At 55.2% G+C, this 22932-nt stretch overlaps 1 protein-coding gene across 1 annotated transcript in view; it reads left to right on the top strand.

The window, feature by feature from the left end:
- ABLIM2 (actin binding LIM protein family member 2) overlaps positions 1-22932 on the top strand; it is a 199445-nt gene that overhangs the window by 40348 nt on the left and 136165 nt on the right. Inside the window, exons 2-3 of the mRNA XM_050792242.1 lie at positions 13016-13159; positions 22331-22514. Of these exons, the coding sequence (XP_050648199.1) occupies positions 13016-13159; positions 22331-22514 (328 nt within the window). The remainder of the gene's footprint in view (positions 1-13015; positions 13160-22330; positions 22515-22932) is intronic.

Here is a 22932-nt window from a genome sequence, read left to right as displayed (position 1 = left end):
GGACAAGAGTGTCCCCGGGACAGCCTGAGGCTCACTGGGTCACTTGTTCCCGTGGCCCAGCACGGGTCTCTAGGGGAGCCCTGGCACCGCGGGGCCGTAGACAAAGCCAGAGCCTCATTCTGTTTCAAAGAGGTGCCCTTACTTGCTCAAGGTCACACCATCAGTGGGCCCAGGTAGACAATGGACAGATCCCCTCACCTGGTGAGTTTTTGCATCTATAAAATAAGGACAATTTGCTTAAACTTAGGGTGCAAAGAAGGGTGCTCAGGGTCTGGAGGCTCCAGTGCAGAGCTCAGCACAAGAGTCAATCATTGTCTGTGAATGCGCTGTCAGGACAGAGGGGGCATTTGACGTGGACCTGGAGGACAAGTAGGGTCTTCCCAGGTGAGATGGGCACACAGTGCTCCCGGGACAGGAATGGTGGGAGCCCAGGCTGGTGCCGGGACTGTCGAGGACAACTTTGGGAAAGAGTGTGGGATCAGAGGGCAGTGAGGAAGTCAGGGAACCAGGCGGGTACCAGGCTTGGAGTGCTGGTTTGGGGGCTGGGCTGTGTTCTGTGGGGAGCCATGGAAGGTTCTTGAGCGGGGGGGGGGGGGGGCCTAAGCAGAGGGGTGCTGCTTGTGCTTGAGGCCACCCTCCCAGATCTTGCCACCTTGCCAACATGGAGAGCTTGTCTTGGGGACTCCATCACCCTGACTGCCCCCTCGCAGTGAGGCTGACTCAGATTAGAAACTGGGCTGGAGGGAAAAGGGACCGACCCCACGCTTTCCAGCAAGACAGGCCTCCCTACAACCCTGTGGGGCTGGAGGACAAGTCTCATGGGGGCCAGCTCCTGCCTGAGCTCTCAGGGGCCTCTAGACATGAGTGTGGAGTGCTCTTCTGTAAGTGTCCTCTGGTGTCTCTCCAGGTGGCGGTCAGTGTGCAAGGATCCCTGAGCCCTGGCGTGTGTTGAGCTCATGCTATGTGCCAGGCTCAGTGTCCAGCCTCGGCCTCTGATTCTCACCCCATCACCAAGAGCTCAGTACAGCCGTGGCCTGCCTGCGCAGATGGCAGGGAGAGGCTCCAGAGGTGATAACTTTCCCAAGAGCATGTGGCCTGGAGCTAGCAGGGCTGGCCTGGACCATAACACAGGTCTCTGAAAATCACCAGGACTCCTCTTCCTGCGGTTGTGTTTGGCTGTGATGTCCTGCGTGAAGCCCAGAGAATCTGGGGCTTGATTCCCTTGAACTGTCCTGAGCTTTACAGTTGATCTCTGGGGTGGGGTCAACCCATCATCTCTTCCCATGGTGAGCAGCTGGGCCAACGGGATGCTGCGTGGGGACATAGGAGAGAGGCCCAATGGGAATTGGCTAGGACACCCTGCTTGAATTTAGAGTAAGCAGAGCTGGCTTCTGGATCCATGCCCAGGAGATAATAAAGTCATCCCAGTATGGTTAGGACTTCTCAGTCGAGCCTAGGAGCATGGTGATCACAGGGCATGGGAGAAGCAGTCTTTGGGGCCAGAGGAACACCGAGAGGTGGGCGGAGCCCAGGCAAGGCTGAGAGGAAGGAAGCCTGCAGTGGCGGCACTGCAGTGGGTGGAGTCTGCTGGGGGTGGAGCCTATGGTAGGTGGAGTCTTAGTGAGTAGAGCCTGTGGTAGGTAGAATCTGCAGTGGGTGGAGTCTTAGTGAGTGGAGCCTGTGGTAGGTGGAGTCTGCAGTGGGTGGAGTCTGCTGGGGGTGGAGCCTATGGTGGGTGGAGTCTTAGTGAGTAGAGCCTGTGGTAGGTGGAGTCTGCAGTGGGTGGAGTCTGTGGTGAGTGGAGCCTGAAGCGGAGAATCTGCAGTGGGTGGAGTTTTAGTGAGTGGAGCTTGTGGTAGGTGGAGTCTGCAGTGGGTGGAGTCTGTGGTGAGTAGAACCTGAAGCAGGAGAATCTGCTGTGGGTGGAGTCTGTGGTGGGTGGAGTCTGTGAGTGTGACTTGCAGTGGGCAGGGGCAGTGGGCTACCAATCAGTCATTGGCATCTGTCTTTGACTTGGGTAGCTGGAGAACGGCAGACTTGGGCTTGAATCCTGGCTCTGCCACTCCTCCCTGTGTGGCTTTGGGCTGGTCACTAAACTCTCTAAGCTTCCAACTGCCAAATGGGCAAAAGAATATCTACCTCCAAGAGTGGCTGTGAAGATTCCAGGTGAGGTCACGCCAGGCTTTGAAGGGCATTTCCCTTCTTGAATCAAAACAGCAAGTGCCTCCTCCGCTTGGAGAAAGTGACTTTACTGTCTCTAGAGAGGTCTGGAGCCAGCCTGTGCAGAGATGGCGAGGAGACCAGGCGTCGCCACTGAGTCCCCTCTCCTGCCGTCTATACCAGGGAGTTTTTGTATGAGCAGAGATAAAATGCAGAGGCTAATTTGTAAACTGTAAACTGCTATCCTCATCAAATCTAACTTTTTGCTTGGTAGGCAAGTTCCAGAAATTAGATCAGGAAGAATTTGGAACCTAGTATTTTTTTGGAGCTGTTTCTCCAGAGTAGGGAAGCTGCTGTGATCGATGTTATGTGCCGCCAAACCTTCCAGACAGTGAAAACCCCTTTCTCAGTGAACTCACATCCTCACGCTATATCCAATCATTGTATCGCTTAAGAAATATTCAGTAACAAAAGCAACTGGGGATTTTGTAACACTTTCTGGCAGCCTTCACTTTTTAAAAGTCCCTTGAGCATCTACCTACAACTGAAAACCGTAGTCCCTGGATGCACAACATAGGTCGAGCCGTTTGTCTGCAGACAATCATGGTGTGCAAATGCATTTACAGACCCCTTGCAAAATCTCCAAGGTCCTCAAGTAGAAACCCACTGATTTGGAGAACCCGTTCCTGGGCATCTTGTGTAAGCCCGTGTGTGTGATAGCAGAAGTGGGATCGGAGAGGGAGGAGGAGGTGGCCAGCCTTGGGTTTGGAGGGGGAGCTTCTAAGCAGGGTGGGAGGGGGTTCCTGCTCTTGGGGCACATGCACAGAGGGAGCTGTGTAGAAATGATGTGAGCAAAAGCTTTGCAAAGAGGTCTTCTAATGTCTGGGGCCGTCACTGTGGTGGCATTCTGGTTTTCCATGGCTGTCTAACAAACCGCCCCAAGCCTCAGTGGCATAAGACAAACATCCTGTTACATTCGTGGGTTGGGAGGGGCTGCCATTCAGAAAGGGCGCAGTGGGCATGCCTTGTTTCCTCTCCACAATGTCTGTGGTTTCACTGGGCAGACCCAAAGGCTGAGAGTGATTCAAGAGCTGGGAGCCAGAATCCTCCGCAGGTGTCTTTGCTGGCACGTCCTGCAGTCAATGCTGGCCATCCACGGGGACTTCCGTGGTCTTTCTGCCAGAACAGCGGCATGTGGGCTCTATGTGTGGCCACAGTGTGGAGTGGTTTGGGCTTCCTCCCAGCATGGCCACCGGGTTCCCAGGATGAGCATCCTAAGAAAGCAAGGCAGAAGCCGCGGGTATTTGATGACCCAGCTTGGAAGCTGCCTGGCGTCAGTTCTGTCGTATCCTTTTGGTCAAAGCAGTTGCAGAGGTCCACCCAGGTTCAAGGTGAGAGGCTTTAGACCCCATCGGGTAATAGAAGAAGGGTCGACGCGGTGTTGTAGGAGAGCATGTGAGAACGGTTGTTGTGATCGTCACCTTTGAAGATGCAGCCTGCCACGGGGCTCTGCTCAGACAGCCCGTGGGGAGGCTCAGAGGGATAAGCTCAGAGGCTTCCAGAAGGACACCGTGGGAGGTGCTGAGATGACTGGATGCTACTGTCACATGCTGAGGGGAAGGTGGTTGCAGGTCAGTGTGAGGCGCATGTGTTCATCCTGTTCCCCAAGCACATCCTAGGATTCAGGCAGTGGCAGGGGGCTGGGCCTCCAGGTGAGCCCAGCAGGCATGGAGCCCACCAGCCCTACAGAGGAGACAGATGTCAAAGGACACATTCTGTGCAGCAGGCGAGCATGAGAGGAGGGGTGGCTCATGGACTCAAGTGATCCCCGCCATGAGCTGGTTCACTGGACAGAAAGAGGAGTTTGGTTGCCGATGTCCGGGCCAGCCCTGGGAAGGGCACTGAGGGCCAGGGTGAATGACACCCCAGGAGGTCGTGGTTTGGGGTGACAGCGATGCCGAGAGGGGCATGTGGAGGTCAGGAGCCTGCGGCATTTTCCCATAATCAGTTTCATCTGCAAATACCTGTGTGCAAGCCCTGCGTCCATCCTCAGGACTCCAAGGCAGAGCCGAGCTGGTTGTGGTCCTCAGGGACCTGTGGTCTGGCCATGGGCAGGTCAAGGACTCAAGGGAGAAGCCAGACTGCACTCCTGGGGAACTGGAAGAGGGCCAGGTCGTCTCCTTGTAGGCGTTCCAGGGTGCCCTGCAGGTGTCTCACATCATCATTGAAATAGAGCTGGGCCAGCCCCGGGAGGAGTGTGCCAGGGCCTGGGGTCCCACGGCGCTGGCACCATGAGCTTCCTGTGTGCCCTTGTGCCCAGAACTGTCCCGTGACTGCTTGGGGACAGGGGCGTGCCTGCCCAACACTCGGCCCCATGCTGGCCTAGCTTTTGGCAGGGAGAAAGTATCCAGTGCTTCTTTGCTTAAGGGGGGATTGAACAGAGGATCGCCCTGTCTGGCCACATGGGGTCAGAGACCTGCGGAGGCCCCTTGCTAAGCCCAGGCTCTGATGGCCGTGGTGAGAATGGGGCCGGCTCCAGAGAGCAATGTCCTTGGTTCATGGTTATAATTAGCAGCCAGCCCTTAAGTAGGTTAGGAAGGAAGCGCCCGCCTGTGATCCGGCATGATTTTCTAACAAGTAACACTTGGGCAGGGCAGTAGGTAGGCCTGGACCTGCTCTTAAACCAAGGCACGACCTACAAAGTGAGAACCTGAAGGAGGGGACACACTCTAAGGCACAGGCGGGGGCTTGTAAGTCCCCAAAAAGACAGCGTGGCAGGATCCATGAAGATGCAAAGTGTGTGTGCCTGCACCCTTTAATTCCATATTCATAAAATGAGCCCAGAGAAAGCCCTGTGCCCCAGGGCAGAGCTGGCACAGGGTGTGTGTGGCCCTGTGGTGTGTGAGAGCCTTGCCTGTCTCCTGGCAAGGACTGGCTGAGCACACGTCAGCACAGGGCCAGCATCAGCTCTGGTCTCCTCAGCACCCGGCCCTAGGGAGACAAACCCCTCAGGCATGGCCCTGGCCCGTGAGGGCTTCCAGGCCAGGGGAGGCAGACAGGCCAGTGGACAGCAGCCGCCCACGTGTCAGGGCTGTGCTGCAATGAAGGTGAGCCGAGTACTGTGATGTGTGCCTGCTTCTGTCCCAGAAGGCGCCTGCCCATCCTCTGAGCTTCTAGCTCATGTCACCTCCTCCCAGAAGCCCTCCCTGATTGTACACAGGTTCATCTCCCCGCTGTGCCTGCCCACAGCCCTGTGCCCGTCTCTGTATTTCTCTGCTTGTTGACACAGTCAGAAGGAAAGGTGTGAAAGGGAAGCTGGAACTGTGTGTCCTGTGACCTGCTCTGGGTGAGCCGGCACCTCTGGAGTCCGTGTGTGTGTGTGTGTGTGTGTGTGTGTAGGCTTAGAAAACTGAATATTACTAGAACATCCTTGGGACGTTTGGAAACCCCAGGCCAGCCATTTGGGTGATAGAAACAGCAGACGGGGAGCTTTCTGAAATCATCTTGGCAGATGGAGCGGGGCTCCGATGAGCACCCCTGCCATGGGAAGACCCCAAGGTTTCCCCTGTGTGAGTACACAAGGGAGTCCCCTGCCCATTCTCAAGGTGGATTTACCTCCAGAACAAACGAGGAGAGCAAGAGAACAAAGCGAGCACGGCTGCTGGTCTTTGGCTAAGCCAGGAATACATGCTCAGAGGTCCAAAGTTCACTGGGCCCTCAGAGAAGGGTGGAACTAAATATAGATCCGTGGGTACGGAGCGGAAATAAACAGGCAAATCCCCAGCCAGGCGTGGTGGCTCACGCCCTGTAATCCCAGCACTTTGGGAGGCTGACATGGGAGGATCACTTGAGCCCAGGAGTTTGAGAGCAGCCTGAGCAACATAGCGAGATCCCAAATACAAAAATTAGCTGGGCATGGTGGCACACACCTGTGGTCCCAGCTACTCGGGAGGCTGAGGTGGGAGGATGGCTTGAGCCCGGGAGGTTGAGGCTGCAGTGAGTTGAGACTGTGCCACTGTACTCCAGCCTGGGTGACAGGGCGAGACCCTGCCTCAAGAGAAGAAAAAACATTCCCAGAGATGACAGAATGATGAGAACTCTGCTGTCTGGGTCGTGAGAGCTGGTTCGCTGTGCAGAAAGAGGAGTTTGCCCCCTGCCTGTGCCCCCTTGGCCTGGCATGTCCCTCTTCCTGTGCCTGTCATGCTGATGTGGTGCTGAATGGCACACCTGTCTCCCCAGTACCTGACAGCAGGTCTACTCCTGTGTCTGTGTCTGTTGAACAAGTGAACACATGGCTTGAAGCCCAGCAGGTGATGAAAGGGGTGGGAGAAGGAGCCTTGGACACACCTGCGCTGGGCCCCAGTCTCTCAGCTGTGTGACCATCTCCTAGCCTCGGCATCCTCATCTGTGAGATGCGGATGACCGGCATTCCTGTGGGGTGTGGTGTGGAACAAACAAGAGAAGGTGGAGGGCTTGGACCGTGGCTGTTGTGTTCCCTGCGGTGTCCCTGGAGCCTGCACTGTATTTACCATCTTGCCTTTTCCTGAAAATGCTTGTGGACTCCCACTCTGGACTGGGAAACCTAGAGTGGACCTGAGAGTGATTGTTCTTCCCCTTTCCGATAGCCACCCCCGATCTGACCCCTCCACCCTGCGGCCTGAAACAGAACTCAGCTAACAGCTGCTGTTCACAGCCACCTCTCAGGCCTTGCACATGGAGCTTTCTCTACTTCAGTGGACGTTTAAAAAATCCTCCTAAGATCAAGCCCCAATTTACAGATGTGAAAACTGAGGCTTTGCAGAGTTAAATCCGTTCACCAAGATCACACCGCTGCCCCTGGATGGTGGACCCAAACCAGACCCTGCTGGCTCCCATTCTGGCGGGCTGGTGGCAGATCAGGAGTCCAGCCTGGAGGGGGAGGCAGGGGGATTTCCTGAGAGAGGCACGTCCCTTCGCTGTGAAGGTTATGTGTGAACGACACCAGCAATCATTCTTGTTATTCCCACTGGGGATCCCCGAGGCTGGGGTTTCATTATCACGAGGGATCAAATACTCTCAGCCCCTGTGTGATGGATTCTTAGCATTTGAGTTTATGTTTTATGTTATTATCACAGTTAGAGACTTGTTAAACCGAATTATTGGAGCCAATCTCGAAATTGCAGTGAAATGAACCTGCTGCAATTGTGGTTCCTTTGTAATTTTTTTTTTTTTTTTTTTTTTTTTTTTTTTTTTTTTTTTTTTGAGACAGGGTCTCACTCTGTCACCCAGGCTGGAGTGCTGTGACATGATCTCAGCTCACTGCAACCTCTGCCTCGCAGGTTTCAAGTGATTCTCCTGTCTCGGCCTCCCAAGTAGCTGGGATTGCAGGTGTGCGCCACCACACCTGGCTACTTTTTTTTATTTTTAGTAGAGAGAGGGTTTTGCTATGTTGGCCACGCTGGTCTCCAACTCCTGACCTCAATGATCCACCCACCTAGGCCTCCCAAAGTACTGGGATTACAGGCATGAGCCACAGTGCCTGGCCTAGAATTTTAAAATTTTTTTGATAATTTTATTTCTCAGAGCAGTTCTTGGTTTCTAGAAGACACAGAGAGTTCCTATGTGCTCCCATCCCATCTTCCCTATGATTAACATCTTGTACTGGTGAGGTACATTTGTTATAACTGTACCAATGTTGATGTATTGTTTTTTGTTTGTTTGTTTGTTTGTTTTTTGAGACAGAGTCTCGCTCTGTCGCTCAGGCTGGAGTGCAGTGGCCGGATCTCAGCTCACTGCAAGCTCCGCCTCCCAGGTTTACGCCATTCTCCTGCCTCAGCCTCCCGAGTAGCTGGGAGTACAGGCGCCCGCCACCTCGCCCGGCTAGTTCTTTGCATTTTTTTTAGTAGAGACAGGGTTTCACCATGTTAGCCAGGATGGTCTCTATCTCCTGACCTCGTGATCCGCCTGTCTCGGCCTCCCAAAGTGCTGGGATTACAGGCGTGAGCCACCGTGCCCGGCCTGATGTATTGTTTGGTGAAGTCCATACTTTACTTTGGGGGCCGCTCTCAGTGTTGTAGTTTCTATGGGTTTGGACAAATGTACAGTGTCATGGATCCACCATTACAGTATCGCCCAGAGCAGCGTCACTGCCCTAAAACTCCCCAGCGCTCCGCTGATCCCAGCCCTGGCAACCATCAATCCTCTTACTGTCTCCTTAGTTTTGCCTTCTCCAGCATGTCACATAATTGGAATCCTGCAGGGTGTAGGCTTCCCAGGCTGTCATCTTCCAGCTAGCAGTATGCATTGAGGGTCTCTCCATGCCTTCTCACAGGGTGATGGCACGCTGCTTTTTGTTGGTGAATAATAGTTCATCGTCTGGATACACCCCAGTTCGTTTATCCATTCACCTGCTGAAGGATAACTTGAAACTTCTCTTTTTAATGTAAAACACGTGGCTGACTTTGGGCCAGGTTCTGGGGGACTGAGAGTGCCACCTGGCCCCTGCTTTGGCAGGGTTTTGCTGTTGCCCCCCCTAGCCTTCTTGCATGCCTGTCCTCACAGTTTGGCAGCTGCAGCCGGGTGAGGAATGAACGCCGTACACCCACTTACCTACCTGTGGTCCCAGGGCCTGGCAGGAAGGGCTAGCTGGAGGGAAGCCTGTAGGAGCTGCACCTGCGTAGAGGCAGCGGCGTCCTCACCGCGCAGTGTCTACCTCCCATCGCGAGAGGGCAGAGCCTCCGCCATGTCACCGCAGCCCCAGGACGTCTCAGAGGCGGTCCCAGCAGGCGAGATTGGGGCCTCCAAGCAAATCCATGCTCTTAGCAGCTTCCCCCAACACCCCCCCACCCCCGCCCCTGCCCCGCCCCGCCACCCCCGACCAAGTATATTTCCAGTCACCTGGAAACCGTGATGTCAGGCCAGTGTTCTTGAAAATAACAATGGCAATTGTGTATTGAGCACTTATTGTTTGCTGGGCTGGTTGCTATGGGAATGTTTTCGCCCATGGTCCTGGCATCCCTGGGGCCAGGTAATGCAAGAAGACGGATGCCTAGATGGAGAGACACACAGACAGAAGGTTAGGAGTTTCAGAGACTCACCTGAGGTCACAGCATGCAGAAGGCCAGCTGAGGCTGCATCCCAGGCCATCTGGCCCCACCACTCTGAGACTCTGAAGCTGACGCTTCCCTCAGGCTGGATTTGGGCTGGATTCCAGCAGCGCGAACCTCTCCCTCGTCGGATCACGAAGAGACGCCTGTGCGTTGTTCTCTTTGTTGCCAATAGATCAGAACATACGCGTCTTGAAGATGCACAGCCCCCACCCCTGTGAGCTCTGACTGAGCCTCAGATGTGGACCGGGTACATCACCCGCATGGCACCTATAGGGGTCCCGGTGGCCTGGGGGCCATGCGTGGCCGAGAGGCACTGTTTGAAGTGTAGTCCACAATTCTAATCCTTGTTCTGCACCGGGAGGCTTCGATTCCAGCCCAGAAAACCTTCGCCTGCTGCCGCCTCTCCACCGTCTTTATTAAATCATGGTTGAGGTGGTTTCATTCTGCAGGCAAAAGGTGTGTGGAACAAGCCTGCTGTGGACTCAACCAAAGTGAGAAAGGCCAAGTGGCCTCCAGTGGCTGCAGACTGAGCCCGCAGGGACCCTCACCGGGCTCTGTCTTGTCCAGTTTGCAAAACCGGAGGCAGGCCCAGGGTGGTGCTGAGTTATTTTTCATGCCATTCATCTCCTTTCCCGTGCCTGCTTCCCAGGCCAACCCCTCTCCCTTGTCCCCAGACGGCTGACACCCACTGCCCTTGGTCTGTTTGGAATCCCTGGCCTGGGAAGACCTGCTGCCCCAACATGACCCAGGTTCCTCCTCTGCGGTGTCCAGTCACAGTTCCCTCGATGGGGAGGGACCCCAGACGAGGACGGGTGGCCAGATCAGTGGCTTCCAGGATGTGGTTTCTGGGAATGGGTAGGGGCAGGTTGGAACTGGATGAGGAAATGGTCTCCTCTGTCTGAGATGCAGTTGCTGGATTTTTACCAGGGAGATGAGGAGACCTTCCAGGCTCAGAGCGCAATCAGTGCTGGCATTTAGCAATTGTGTAAATATATGTGAGTGTGCATCTGTGTGTGAATACGCTTAGCCCTCAAATGAAGGGTGGCAGGTATTTTCTGGGCCTGTGCCACGTCCCTCAGCCCACCTGTGGTTTCGACGGCAGCCAGGTGGGCCATGCCCGATCACCTGCAGGCTGCCCAGCCCTGGCATCTGCAGCACCCCTGGCTCTGTGCCTCAGAAACTCGCTCAGCCCAGACACCAGGCAGACCAGAAGAGGGGGCTGAGACTTCCGCCTTGGAGCAGCTCTTGCACTCAGGGGACAGGCGGTTGGGGGCCAGTGCCCCGGCCTCCCTTCCTTCCACGGGAGAGCTGGGACATGCTCCGCAGGGTTTCCTGGACATCCCCAAGCCCTGAGGCTCCTCTCCCACGTGGGGAGCAGCTCAACAACACGCCTGCCAGCAGCTTTCATCTTCCCTGCTCCTCACTCCAGCCTGGCACCTGGGGCCCCCGAAATAGACCACTACACCCACAGCCTTGTCTTCAAGACTGGATTCAGGGGAACCCAGACCGAGACAGGGGGAGCTGGTGTTAGAGTGCTGTGGAAATAAAGGAAGACATGAGGACAAGTAGAGGTGACTTTCTCAGACCCGCTGTGGCAAGGGAGTTGACCACATGGGCAGGCAAGTGGTGGGGAAGCCTCCGAGCGGGAAGGACGGCTCCGGGTGAGCCCCCATGGAGGCTGTCGGCCTCGGAGGACTGGAGGTGGCTCCTGGAAGGGAGGTATCCCATGTGACTGGTTAGGGGTGTATTTGGCTTCCTCCGAATGATCCTAACTGGAAAGCGGGGGCACGAATTAGGATGGCTGTCAGTTTCGAGTCAAGTCCTGGCCATGTGGGACCCAGTTATTGTTTAGCCTCCTGGTTGTCGAGGAAGAGCTGTCGCCTCCCTGCGAGTCTGCCAGATAGCTGGCTTCCCGGCTGGGTGCCAAGGCCGGACTGGACTCCTGGGCCGGCAGCTGCAGGTGTGGGCTGAGCTCTGCCTTTCTCTGGGCCTGGCCATTGTCTGTGTGTTCAGTCTCTCAATGAGATGGTTCGGGGTGAACTTGGCCTGAGCAGAAGGCGTGGGGCGCAGCGCTGGCCGAGTGAAAGCCCGCCCTGGGCTGCTGCACTGGGGTGGGCCTTGCTGTTGGTGGCTCTCCCTCCCAGACGAGGAGTGGCTGGCAGAATGCAGAGGGGAGGGGCTTGGCGCCTCGGCCCCTCGGCCCCCACCTGTCTGACAGGTTGACCACTGCATTCACTTCCCTGGCTTCTGTAACAAGTGACCACAAACTGAATGCAACACAAATTTATTAGCTTCCAGTTCCGGAGGTCACGGTGCCCACCAGGTCTTGCTGGGCTAAAATCAAGGTGTGAGAAGGGCTGGTTCCTTCTGGGGACTCCAGAGGAGAATACTTTCCTTGCCTTTTCTGGCTTCTCAAGGCTCCCACATTCCTTGGCTTGTGGCCCCTTCCTCTGCCTTCAAAGCCAGCAATGTGTCATCTCCCTGACCTTCTTCCACGGTCACACCTCTGGCCACAGTCGCATCGTGTTCTGACTTTAAGGCCTCTGTGGTTATGTTGGACTCAGCTAGACAATCCAGATCATATCCCATCAAAGCCCTTAACTTAGTCACACCTGCAGCCCCTTTGGCCATGTCAGGAAGCATATACACAGGTTCCAGGGATTAGAAAGGGTACATCTTAGGGGCATTGTTCTGCTGACTGCAGTCCTAGCCACAGAACCTCCTACCTGCCGCCTGTGCCTGCCCTGGGCTCTGGGCCTTCAGTCCCCAGGCTGATTCATTCTTGCAGGCCAGCACTTGCTGAGTGTCAGCTGCTCCTCTCTGCCGGCCCCCCAGGAGCCACCGCCTGGGTCCTGCCCAGGTCCTGTGTGGCTGACTCTGTGCCTGGCAGAGCTCCACATCCAGCTCACTCACCTCCATCTACCAATTCCTCAAGCTTCAAAGCGATGCCAGCTCGACCACCTGGTGGTCACTTGCTCACCTGGCCGTCCCTAATGCCCACTGGGAGCCCCTCAAAGGGCAGACCTGAGGCTTCTGGGCCGTGGACCCCCGTCCTGGGCACTAGTCTCTGTAGCTGCTTTGGGAGGATGGGGATGAGGAGTGTGTCACCCTGCCTAGTTCCCGGGAGCCCTCAGTCAGGCCCTGTGACCATCCATCCTGACCTGTCCATCCATCCAGCCACCCCTTAAACATCCTGTACTGTGGTGGCTTTAAGGGAGATTTAAGGGGACAGCAGCAATATTTAGCTCCATGTCCCAGGACCCAGAGGGAAGTTGAAGTAAGCTCCCCTTAGGACCGTGGCTGCTGTACTTGCAGAAGAGAAGATTTGGTGCCTGCTACTGAGGGTTGCTGAGCTTACATGGGGGTGCCTTGTCCCTGAGACCCCAGAGGGTAAGGCCGTGCCAGGTGAAGGCAGCTGTGGTTGGGTCATCTTTCAGGTGGGGAGGTGGTGGCCTCATTGCCATAGGTGTGCATGTGCATGAGAACCCCGGGCCCCTCCCTGTGTGGGGCTACGGTAGACAGGAGCCCACATTGGGGGTTAACCAGTTGGCCTTTGCCCTCTGGCCCCTCACCCCTCTGTAATCTGACTCCTGTGGGTTCCCAGGCAAAAGAAGACAACAGACCGACCCTGATGCCCTGTGGGACTTGTGCTGGTGGGCGCGGGGCCTGCTGGGAGGGTCAGCTCTGCGTCCTCACACCCCTGTTGTGCTCACCTTTGTGCCTCACACATCCACCCTTGAACACTCTTCTTCTCTCTTTCCCAACAGTGTCGCAGCCCCAGGCTGCTCCCAGCCCGCTGGAGAAGTCGCCCAGCACGGCGATCCTGTGCAACACGTGTGGAAATGTGTGCAAGGGCGAGGTGCTGCGGGTGCAGGACAAGTACTTCCACATCAAGTGCTTCGTCTGCAAAGGTGAGTGCACCCCGATCCTCTGCAGTGTGGCCCCTGAAACAGGCCTCCCAGTGGCGATCCCAGGCCCTCATAGCATCCTGGGAAGCTCTGCTTAGGCCTGGGATATTGGAGAACACTCTAGGTACAGAATCTTCATAGGACAGTGTGATCTTTTCAACACAGCCTTGTCTCTTGTGGGTGTGATGGAGAAATCGCCAGAGTGGGGAGGGTCAGGGGATGAGGGTCCAGGTCCCCAGGGGTGTCCTCGTGTGGCTACACCCAGCCTCAGAGAATTCTGGTCCTGGGGCCAAAGGAAGGTGGTCACCTGAGCACTGCAGCCACACAGGTAAATAAATGGTCGTGGTCAGCTGCGTGAACTCAGCAGTGGGGGACACGCGGGACCTTTGCTGGACCACAGGCATGCGGGCACCCCCACCCGAAGTAGCACCGAGAACATTACCATTATTCTAGACTAAAATCACTTCAATTTCTCTATGATTATAAAGCAATAATGTAAATAATCTACTAAATTCCAATAATCCTGAAAAGATGAGAAAAAAGCAAAACAAACAAAGAAAATCACATGAGGCCCCGCCAACCGAGATGGCCTGTGCCGAGTCTCCCTCCAGCCTGTTCCTCCTTCCTACACAAAGATAGCACATGTGCCCTCGCTAATTTTCTAAAATTAGATTAAAAATAGCACTGAGGAAGGGATGTGCAAATCAAACCAATTTGATGGATGTCGACGCGAGGAGTTTGCAGTTTTAAAGGAATTACATTAAGGACACTGCAAATCCCTGCTGCGGTGTGTGGCCCGTGCCTGCCTGCCTTCTGCAGGTTCCGTATGACGAGCCCCTGGGCCATTTGGAGATTCACACTCGCTTAACCATAATGACCCTCGATGAACCCTAGTGTGCTGACGGTGTGCTTTTTTCTGGGCAAACAAAACTAGGAAATGTGCCACAAGCAGATAATTGGGCATCATGATTTTCATCAGGCGTCGCATGGCCCCCATGTGATGGTTGTGGGCTGCATTCATCCGCTCCACAAAGGCTCCAGGAGGCCCTGCTGTGCGCCAGCCTCTTGAATGTTCTAAAGACCAAGAAAGCACAAGCTTTAGCATGGCTGCGTTCACTGTCTGGTGAGGGAGATAATGTTAGGTAAGGTGTGCAATACGATTTGAAAAGGTGACTTTTTATAGTAAAAACCAAGCACATGTGTGTAGCGGGGGATGCCCACAGGGAAGGATTTCGAAGACTCCAGAAAGGACTTCACAGGGGAGGTGGCGTGCTGTCTAGAACCTCAAGAGAGTAGAAATCTGCCTGTCAGAAGAAAGGCCGCTCCAGGTGGAAGGGAATCATCCCGGCACCAGCCGTCCAGGGGGACATATGACTGCGCTTCAGAAAGGGGGACACTGAGGTCTGGAAGCTCCAGGAGCTTGCCCAGGGTTTGCATTCCAGGCATGTCTGCAGCCCCTGGGCTAGGGTCTTCCCTCCTGGGTTTCTGTGGAGGCGCCTTGAGGGTCTCCCAGGTATGGGGGAGCAGCAGGAGGGGAGCAGGTGCTGTCTCAGCCCTGCCCATCGGAGTGCAGACATTGTCCACTAGTCCGCTTCGTGTTTGCAGGCGCAGTGTAAAGACTGTGTGTAGAGTCCTGTTGCTTGAAAAGGAAGCTTGAAAACAATGGCCTAGACTCTTCTGCTGCTAAAAGGGGACCATCTGAGAACTGACCCTGGTGCCGCTGGTCCTGGAGGAGGCCTAAGTCCACAGCACGGCAGCTGGGGCCCTGCAGGGGGTTGGTGACTTACGGAAGATGCTGAGCCCAGCCAGCTCTCCACTGGCCCTGGGACCCCGAGGGGGCTGCACCATTTCTGGCAGGAGTGGGAATGCCCTGGATCCCTTGGGCTGAGGCAGACCCCAGCCCCGCCCCTCAGAGATGCTGGGACTCTGTCCAAGGATATGGGTGACTATCAGATACATCACTGGGGGTACTCAATGCCCCAAGAATCACCTGGATGGGGGATTGCCTGCACATCTACAGCCTGGCTCGGCCCTCAGTGAATTCCGCCCACAGCACCCTGATGCCCTGGGTGCCCCAATACCACTGCCCTGCCTGACAAAGGCAGCAGGAAGCCCAGTTCTCGTGTGCGGACCCAGGCCTGAGGTCTGCTTTGGAAGAATGATTAAGTTCTGGGAGCTGCTTTGGAAGAATGATTAAGCGAACAGCACCCTGTCCAGCACATGCAGGGAAGCATTTGTTTTCTGGGAGTGAGAGCACGAGCTGTGGGTGTGAGTGTGGCCGGCCCCCATCCTCCCACATTTCCATAAACAAGCAGGTGGTCCACCTGCCTTCCCAAGCCTCAGGATCCCCGCCTGGGCTGCAGAGCGAAGGGGGTGTGTCAGCGCCAGGGGCACTTGCCTGGGAGAAGGGGTGGCCTCCGCCCTGGCCTTTCTCTCCCTGCAGCTGGTGGATTTCATGCTTTTCATTAGGGCTTTCCAGGGCATCGTGGGATTTGTCTGGTCTAATTTTTTCAACTCTCCGTAAAGATACATTTGCCACATTTCTGGAAAGCAAAATCCATTAGATGCCTCTTTTTAAAAGCCTAGTTTAAAAGACAAAGGGGAAGCTTGCACTTTATTTGAAAGGATTTCCGTAAGCACAGACCTTGGGCCTGCAGCAAAATGCATCAGATCTGAGTCAAGTTCATCACCTCCTGTGACCCAGGGGACTCATGGGTGGTGGAAACTGCCCGGGTCCCCCTCCTGTGTCACATGGGCAGAGGCCACTTCAGCCTCCTCCAGTGGGTGTGGAATAACCATAACCCCTTCCTCGCCAGCTACAGGCGGTGGGATGAGACAGTGTCAATGGCAGGCTGACCCAGGGCCAGGGACTCACACTCCATCACCTAAGACAGTTAGTGACCATGGGCTCCAGCAGTGGCAGGGGTCTGAGGGCAGGTCGGTGCCAAGATCCACCACATACCCACCCACAGCCAGGTAGAGCCTCACTGTGTGCCAGGCCTGTTGGCCCTGCAGATGCGGCAGCCAGGGCAGTGCAGTGACCACCCCTTCTCCTGGGAAAGCTCTGCCTTCGGTGGGTGGCCTCTGCGCTGGAGAATGGCACAGAGTAACTAAGATTTCCTGCAAGCTTTCAAATGAGCTGCATTTGTTTAAGCCTGAGGACTGTACAGTCTTGGATGAGTCTTCGCTCCAGGCTCTCATGAGAATGCAGCTTCTGAATCATTGAGGGTGCTTTGGGATGAATAAAAAGAAGACCCAACTCATAAATATCCAACATGGATATTTATCATCTTAACACGAAGTCTGAAGGTAACCCCATACCCCTACCCCAGGGTTGGCTAATTAAACAACTGACCAGGGTTTAATTAGAGAGAGACGTTCTCTCTCCCACACAGCACCCTGTGCCTGTCATCAGTGCCTCTCCTCATGGTCTCAGATGGCTGCTGTTGCTCCAGCATCATGTTCTCACCGCATGGCATCCAGCCTGGAGGTGTGCACAGGCAAAGGCTCTCTCCTCGCATAATCCTCCCTCTCATTAGGGAGGAGAGCCCTTTCCTGAAGTCCCCATAGACTCCCCATATGACTCATTGGCCAGAACTCGGTCACACATTCACCCCCACTGGCAAACAGGAACGGGGAGATCGTGGCTGACTTAGCCCAATCATGGCCGTCCTCGGGTAGGCACATTACCAGGTGAGCCAAAGCAGCGTCTGTTCGCAGGGAAGACAATTGTATCACAACCTAATTCTGATTCAAGAGGTCCCACTATGTTGGGTTCCCACTCCCCAGGCACTTGTGCCTCAGTTTACCTGGGAAATCTGTGAAATCGTATGATTATCGTCTTGTCTATGGCTGCCCCAGGCTTGGGCATTCAAATTCCATCTCTGCCACCCATAGCTCATGTGGCTCTTAGGCAGGTGCCTCAACCCAGTTTTTCTAAGTAAAGGCATTCAACAACTATTTATTGAGCATTTACTGTGTGCCAGGCACTGTTCAGGGTGTATGGAAGATAGCCGTGAACAAAACAGACATCCTGTCCTCTTGGGGACCAGTTCTAATGCAAGGAGACAGACAATAAACACAATAAAGAATAAATAAGCGAATTTCATCATGTGCTAGAAAGTGAGTCCTGCTAGGGAAGGAAAGATGCAAACTGGTGGTCAGGGTGGGCCTCACGGAGGAGGTGACCTCTGGGCAAAGCCTGTTGGAAGGAGGTGAGGGAGTTAGTGAGGGAAGAGTGTTCCCACCAGAGGGAACAGCCAGTACAGAGACCCGGAAGCAGGCAGGTTTGGGAACAGCAGGAGGCCCACGTGGCTGGAGCAGAATGACCAAGGGGATAAGGGAGGTAGAGCCTCTGCATCCCTGCAAGGACTGTGGCTTTGACACCAGCGAGGAAGCGCAGAGGAGGGTCCTGCTCCATCCTTGTAGTTTCCCATGGATCTCTGGGTGCTTGCTGGTGCATGGAGGCCAGGTTGGGAGTCGGGAGGAGGGTAGAAGCAGGTGCAGGCACCTAGACTGGAGCCGATGGCGGCTGGGATGAGGGATGTGAAGATATCTCATTCTGGATGTCTTTGAGATCCAGCTGGCTCTGTCTTTACCCTACAAATGGGAATACATGTAGAACATAAATACATCAAATGCATAGCACAGAGTGCCTGTAAAAACGAATCTGGTTTACTTGGCTTTCAAAGGATGGCTGAGCTCTGAGCTCTGGGAATATGTTTTAACCATGATCTGTTGTCTCCTACTTGCAATAATGAAAAGATGAGGCCACGCCCACGTGTGCCCTCAGGAAAGCAGGCATTTTCTGGTCCAGCTGGAAGTGGAACTGAGCCAGTCCACGATTTTAGCAAGAGCCAAGAAAACAGGCAGGGAGGGAAGGACGTGTGTCCGGAGGAGAGTCCGTGAGCTGCGCACGTAAGGCAGGTGGAGTTGTCCCTGAGGACGCGTCCATCTGGGACTATAAATAGCCGCCTGTTCTAGGCGGTCTGGGAGGAATGAAGGAATGGTGCAAGATGCCTGCACACGTGCCTCCTGGGCATTCCAGGCGTTTATGAGAAACAGCCATGGGCCTCCAGCATCAAAGGGAAGCTCCAGACAGGTGGGCCTTGGACCCGGCCCAGGGCACTCCTTGTTCCGCACAGCCTGAGCTGCACAGGGTGCCAGGAGAGTCAAGATCACATGGCAGAGTTGTGAAAGTCCCGGCAGGAGGACTCTCAGATGACGTCCACCCATCGCCCTGTTATTCACAGAAGGGGACCCTGAGCCGGGCTGGGCCAAGACTTGGAGCTGCGATGACTGGCCAGCCCTGGAGCCCTCACCCAGGTTAAGGCTCACTCAGGCCCCTGGGGTTCTCTGTTTTCTTGTGTTTTGATGTGAATTGGCATCTCCTTCTTCCACTCTCCAATATAGAAAAATAGAGAGCAGCGGGTGGACAGCACCCTGGGTGGTCCGTGTTCGGATCTGGGTATATATTCCTCTCAGCTTTCCCCTTGTCTGGGTCTCTTTAAAATTTGAAAGCATGCCGGCCGTATGCCTGATTCGTTCACTTCAAATTAGTGTGTGGGCACTTTCTCACCATACAAATTCCTCACATTCATGTCAATATCCTCCCAAATTCCTTCCAAAGCATGGCTTGTTAAACCTCATCTCATTGATTTCTTTTTCTTTTCTTTTCTTTTTTCTTTTTTTTTTTTTTTTGAGACGGAGTGTCATTCTTGTTGCCCAGGCTGGAGTGCAGTGGCGTAATCTCGGCTCACTACAACCTCCGCCTCCCGGGTTCAATCGATTCTCCTGCCTCAGCCTCCCAAGTATCTGGGATTACAGGCATGCACCACCACTCCCGGCTAATTTTGTATTTTTAGTAGAAACGAGGTTTCTCCATGTTAGTCAGGCTGGTCTCGAACTCCTGACCTCAGGTGATCCGCCTGCCACAGCCTCCCAAAGTGCTGGGATTACAGACGTGAGCCACCGCGCCTGACCTTCATCTCATTGATTTCTTACAGCCACCATGCAAGATTGGTATTGCTACCTCTATTCTACACATGAGGACTCTGAGGTTCAGAGAGGATAAGTAACTTGGTCAAGGTCACACAGCTGGGAAGTGGGAGGAGCAAGGACTCAAGCCCAGGCTGCCTGACTCTAAAGCCCAGGGATCTATGTATGACATTTTACTGTATCTATAATGCAGGGAACATTGTTGCAACTGAATTTCTGTGACAGTCGTGGTCATTTCCTTGGGACAATCCCAGGAGAGGCACTGCTGGATCAAAGGGTGGGAAGTTTTCACATTCCTTGGAGTCAGTGCCAACTGGCATTCCAGAAAGTGGTGCTGATTCACCCTTTCCCCCCGGCCGCCACCCTCTCCTGCCTGTTTCTTGTAAATGACCACAGCATGCCCAAAGGATGGTGCTGCTGTCACCCCCACCTCCCCTGCCTCCTGCCAGTGTCTGTGCTAATTTGATAAATGACAAAACGCAATATAAGAACAATGTGTTGTGTCCTTAAGGACTTCTAAAATGACCAGGGAACTTGAATGTTTTATTTTTAGCAGACAGAGGTCTGGGGTTTTTGTTTCTGCTGTTGTTGCTGTTTTGTTTTTTGTTCTGAGATGGAGTCTCGCTCTGTCGCCCAGGCTGGAGTGCAGTGGAGCGATCTCGGCTCACCGCAAGCTCTGCCTCCCGGCTTCACGCCATTCTCCTGCCTCAGCCTCCCAAGTATCTGGGACTACCCGTCACTGTGCCCAGCTAATTTTTTGTATTTTTAGTAGTAGAGGTGGGGTTTCACCGTGTTAGCCAGGATGGTCTCAATCTCCTGACCTCATGATCCACCTGCCTCGGCCTCCCAAAGTGCTGGGATTACAGGCGTGAGGCACCGCACCTGGCCAGAGGTCTGGGTTTTAATCGCCTTGTGGTGACCTTGGCATACTCAGGACAGCTAGAATCTGACCAGCAACCTCCCAGGTAACGGCTGGGGCTGGACGTACTCACTTGCCTGGTGCTCCCAGGAGTGGACTCACGGTGCTGGAGTGGGGCACCAGAACCACTGCCACATGTTCCTCCTTTAAGGAACACCCCACACCATCATGTCTTTATGAAGAGTAGAGAAATTGACAAATGCCAGAGCCGTGAGTGCTGTGAGCCCGATCACCATCCAGCGACTGTCTTGGTGCGGGTGGCGCTGATATCAGAATACTACGATGCTCCAAAGTGAGGCCCCCAAGTCTCTGGTTCTCCCCAGTTGGGATGTATTTGCTTGGTCGACACTATGGTGCAAGATCAGACAAAGCATTTTCATCCTCAGCCCGGGTTTCCTTCTGGATTTTCATGAGCCAGAGCGTGGAGTGCAGAGCTAGGGCACCCTGGCCCGGGGCTGAGGCCTACCTGTCTGCAGCTTCCCTTTGATGCTGGGAGTCCTTGGCTGTTTCTCATAAATACCCCAGAACACCCAGGAGGGGCGAGTGCAGGCATCTCACACCATGTCCTCATCCCTCCCAGACCGTCTAGACTGGGTTTCATTCTGGGTTTTCATTCTCACGTTGAGACAGAATTCAGAATCAGCATCTCCGGCTCGGGCCTCTTAGGACCAGCCATTACAGCAGCAGCCAGGGCCTCGATGCTGAGCCAGGCAGGACTCAGGTCTCAGGTCGCACTGGCTCACAGGATGCTCATCTGTGCTGCCGTGAACCCCTCTGAAGTAGGTTCTGTGTGCTAGATGAGGACAAGGAGGCCCAGAGAGGTTAAGGAACTTGCCCAGGGACACAGTGCACTATGCAGGTGGAGCTGGGATTTGAATCCCCGCAGCTCCTGCATCTGGAATCTCAGCTGTTCGGTTGACATCTCACCATATCAGAAGAGCAAACATCTCTTTGTAGAAATGGAGAAAACTAAACGCCGGAATACAGGCTTTCCAGTCGCTCTGGTGCTTCCAGCCAGTTTGTTTCCAGAGCGCTGTTGGGGGTTTTGTAGGCAGATGTTGAGGGTCTTGCTTTGGACTTGATATCCCACTGGATGCCCTCGAAGGAATGATGTAACCTTTCACTTTAAAGGTGCGCGTATTCACAATATGCAGAAACGACATCCTTTGCAAGCAGTTAACATTGTAATGACAACTTTTAGATGTCAGCTTTAAAATATATGAGGGCTACATGGTTTCTCAAAGCCCCTCCTTGGTGGCTGTGAGCTGCACTGACCCAGCAGGCAGGACCCAGGACTGACCAGGCCAGAGGGGCTGGGGCTGCAGGGGGTTCCTCTGTGATGCTAGCAGGGAGGGGCTGGGCCAGCCAGGCCAGGGGAGGCTGTGGGCTGCTCCCTCTGAAACCACGCATGGCCTCCACGTGGCCCTGGCACTGGAGGGGAAGCTTATGGGAGGAATGCACTCGTGCTCAGGACAAGGACTCAGGGCCTCTGAGCTGGTGATGACCAGCAGGTCGTCCTGAGGGCGAGTGTTCCCTTCCCCACCTGGCAGAGACCCCTCGGCCCTCCATAGAACTCCAGGGCTTCAGCTTCCTGGGGCGGGTGTGTGTTGGGAAAAGAGACAAAGTTCTTTCCTTTCGGGAACCCGCAGGCTCTCTCCTCCTGCAGCGCTGGCCTTGTTCACACTGTGGGGAGACAGGCACCGAGGACCGTGAGGGCATGGAGACCCAGAGGAGTGCGGGAGGGGGCTGGGAAGTCTCGAGCGGGGCTGGAGGCACCAACCACAAGGACCTAGTCTGTCCTCCTGGGAACCTTCGGCCCCAGCACAGAGTCTAGCACACAGTAGGTGATCAGGCTTTAGCCCCTTCCTGATCTATATGCCCAGTGCTGGAAACAGCCCACTAGAGGACAGGAGAGGCTCAGGGGCCATTCCTGGCAGGGTCACAGAGGCTGGGGGCACCCTAGCCAGGGTGGGAGGCTGGGCAGCCCCTCAGGAGAGCCTGGCTCTTGTCCCAGTCAGCGCCCTTTTCCCAAGCTTCTGTAAGGAAAGTCCACTCACCACCAGGCCAGGGGCCAGAGCCGGACTCTGTCCCGGGAGCCTGGCCCACCAAGAGTTGAGTGAGCCACCCCAAGTGTGTGCTGAGGCCTCGGTGCCTGTGTCAGGTGGTGGTGCGTGTGTGGAGGGGGGTCCACCTGGGGCCTGAGGGATGTGGCGATGGTCCCCTCTGCCGCTAACACCGCCTCACCCGTCCTCCCCCAGCATGCGGCTGCGACCTGGCCGAGGGCGGCTTCTTCGTGCGGCAGGGCGAGTACATCTGCACGCTGGACTACCAGAGGCTCTACGGCACCCGCTGCTTCAGCTGTGACCAGTTCATCGAGGGTGAGGTGGTGTCGGCGCTGGGCAAGACCTACCACCCCGACTGCTTTGTGTGCGCCGTCTGCCGGTGAGTGAGCGGGCACCTGGCCTCCGCCGCCCCGGCCTTCCAGGCCTTTCTCCTTCCCTCCCTCCCTTGCTTTCTTCCTCCTGCTCCCTCCCGTGATCTGCCCTCTGCATCCTGCAGCGAGGCTGTCCCAGGGCCCACAGTCTGCACCCTTCTGTTGCAGTGTGTCCAGAGGCCTCCCTGTAAGGGCAGGGGTGGGCTGCCCCGCTTTGGGTCTGGTGCATGGCACAGAGCAAGCAAGCAGAGAGTGCTGGCTGCGGAGACTGGGTCCTTGCCCGGGCAGCAAGACTGCACCGGCCCTCCTCTGCCTGCACCTCCTGGGGCTGAGCAGGGAGGCCCGAAGGCAGCCTTCCCACATGGTCCCTACCTCCCCCTTCCGTCCACAGCCCCTGACTTGTTCCTCCCAGAGGAAATGTTCTGT

Source organism: Macaca thibetana, chromosome 5, assembly GCF_024542745.1.
Source record: "Macaca thibetana thibetana isolate TM-01 chromosome 5, ASM2454274v1, whole genome shotgun sequence".
Lineage (NCBI taxonomy): Eukaryota > Metazoa > Chordata > Mammalia > Primates > Cercopithecidae > Macaca > Macaca thibetana.
Note: the sequence above shows the minus strand (reverse complement) of the source record. Positions and strands in the feature narration are given on the sequence as shown.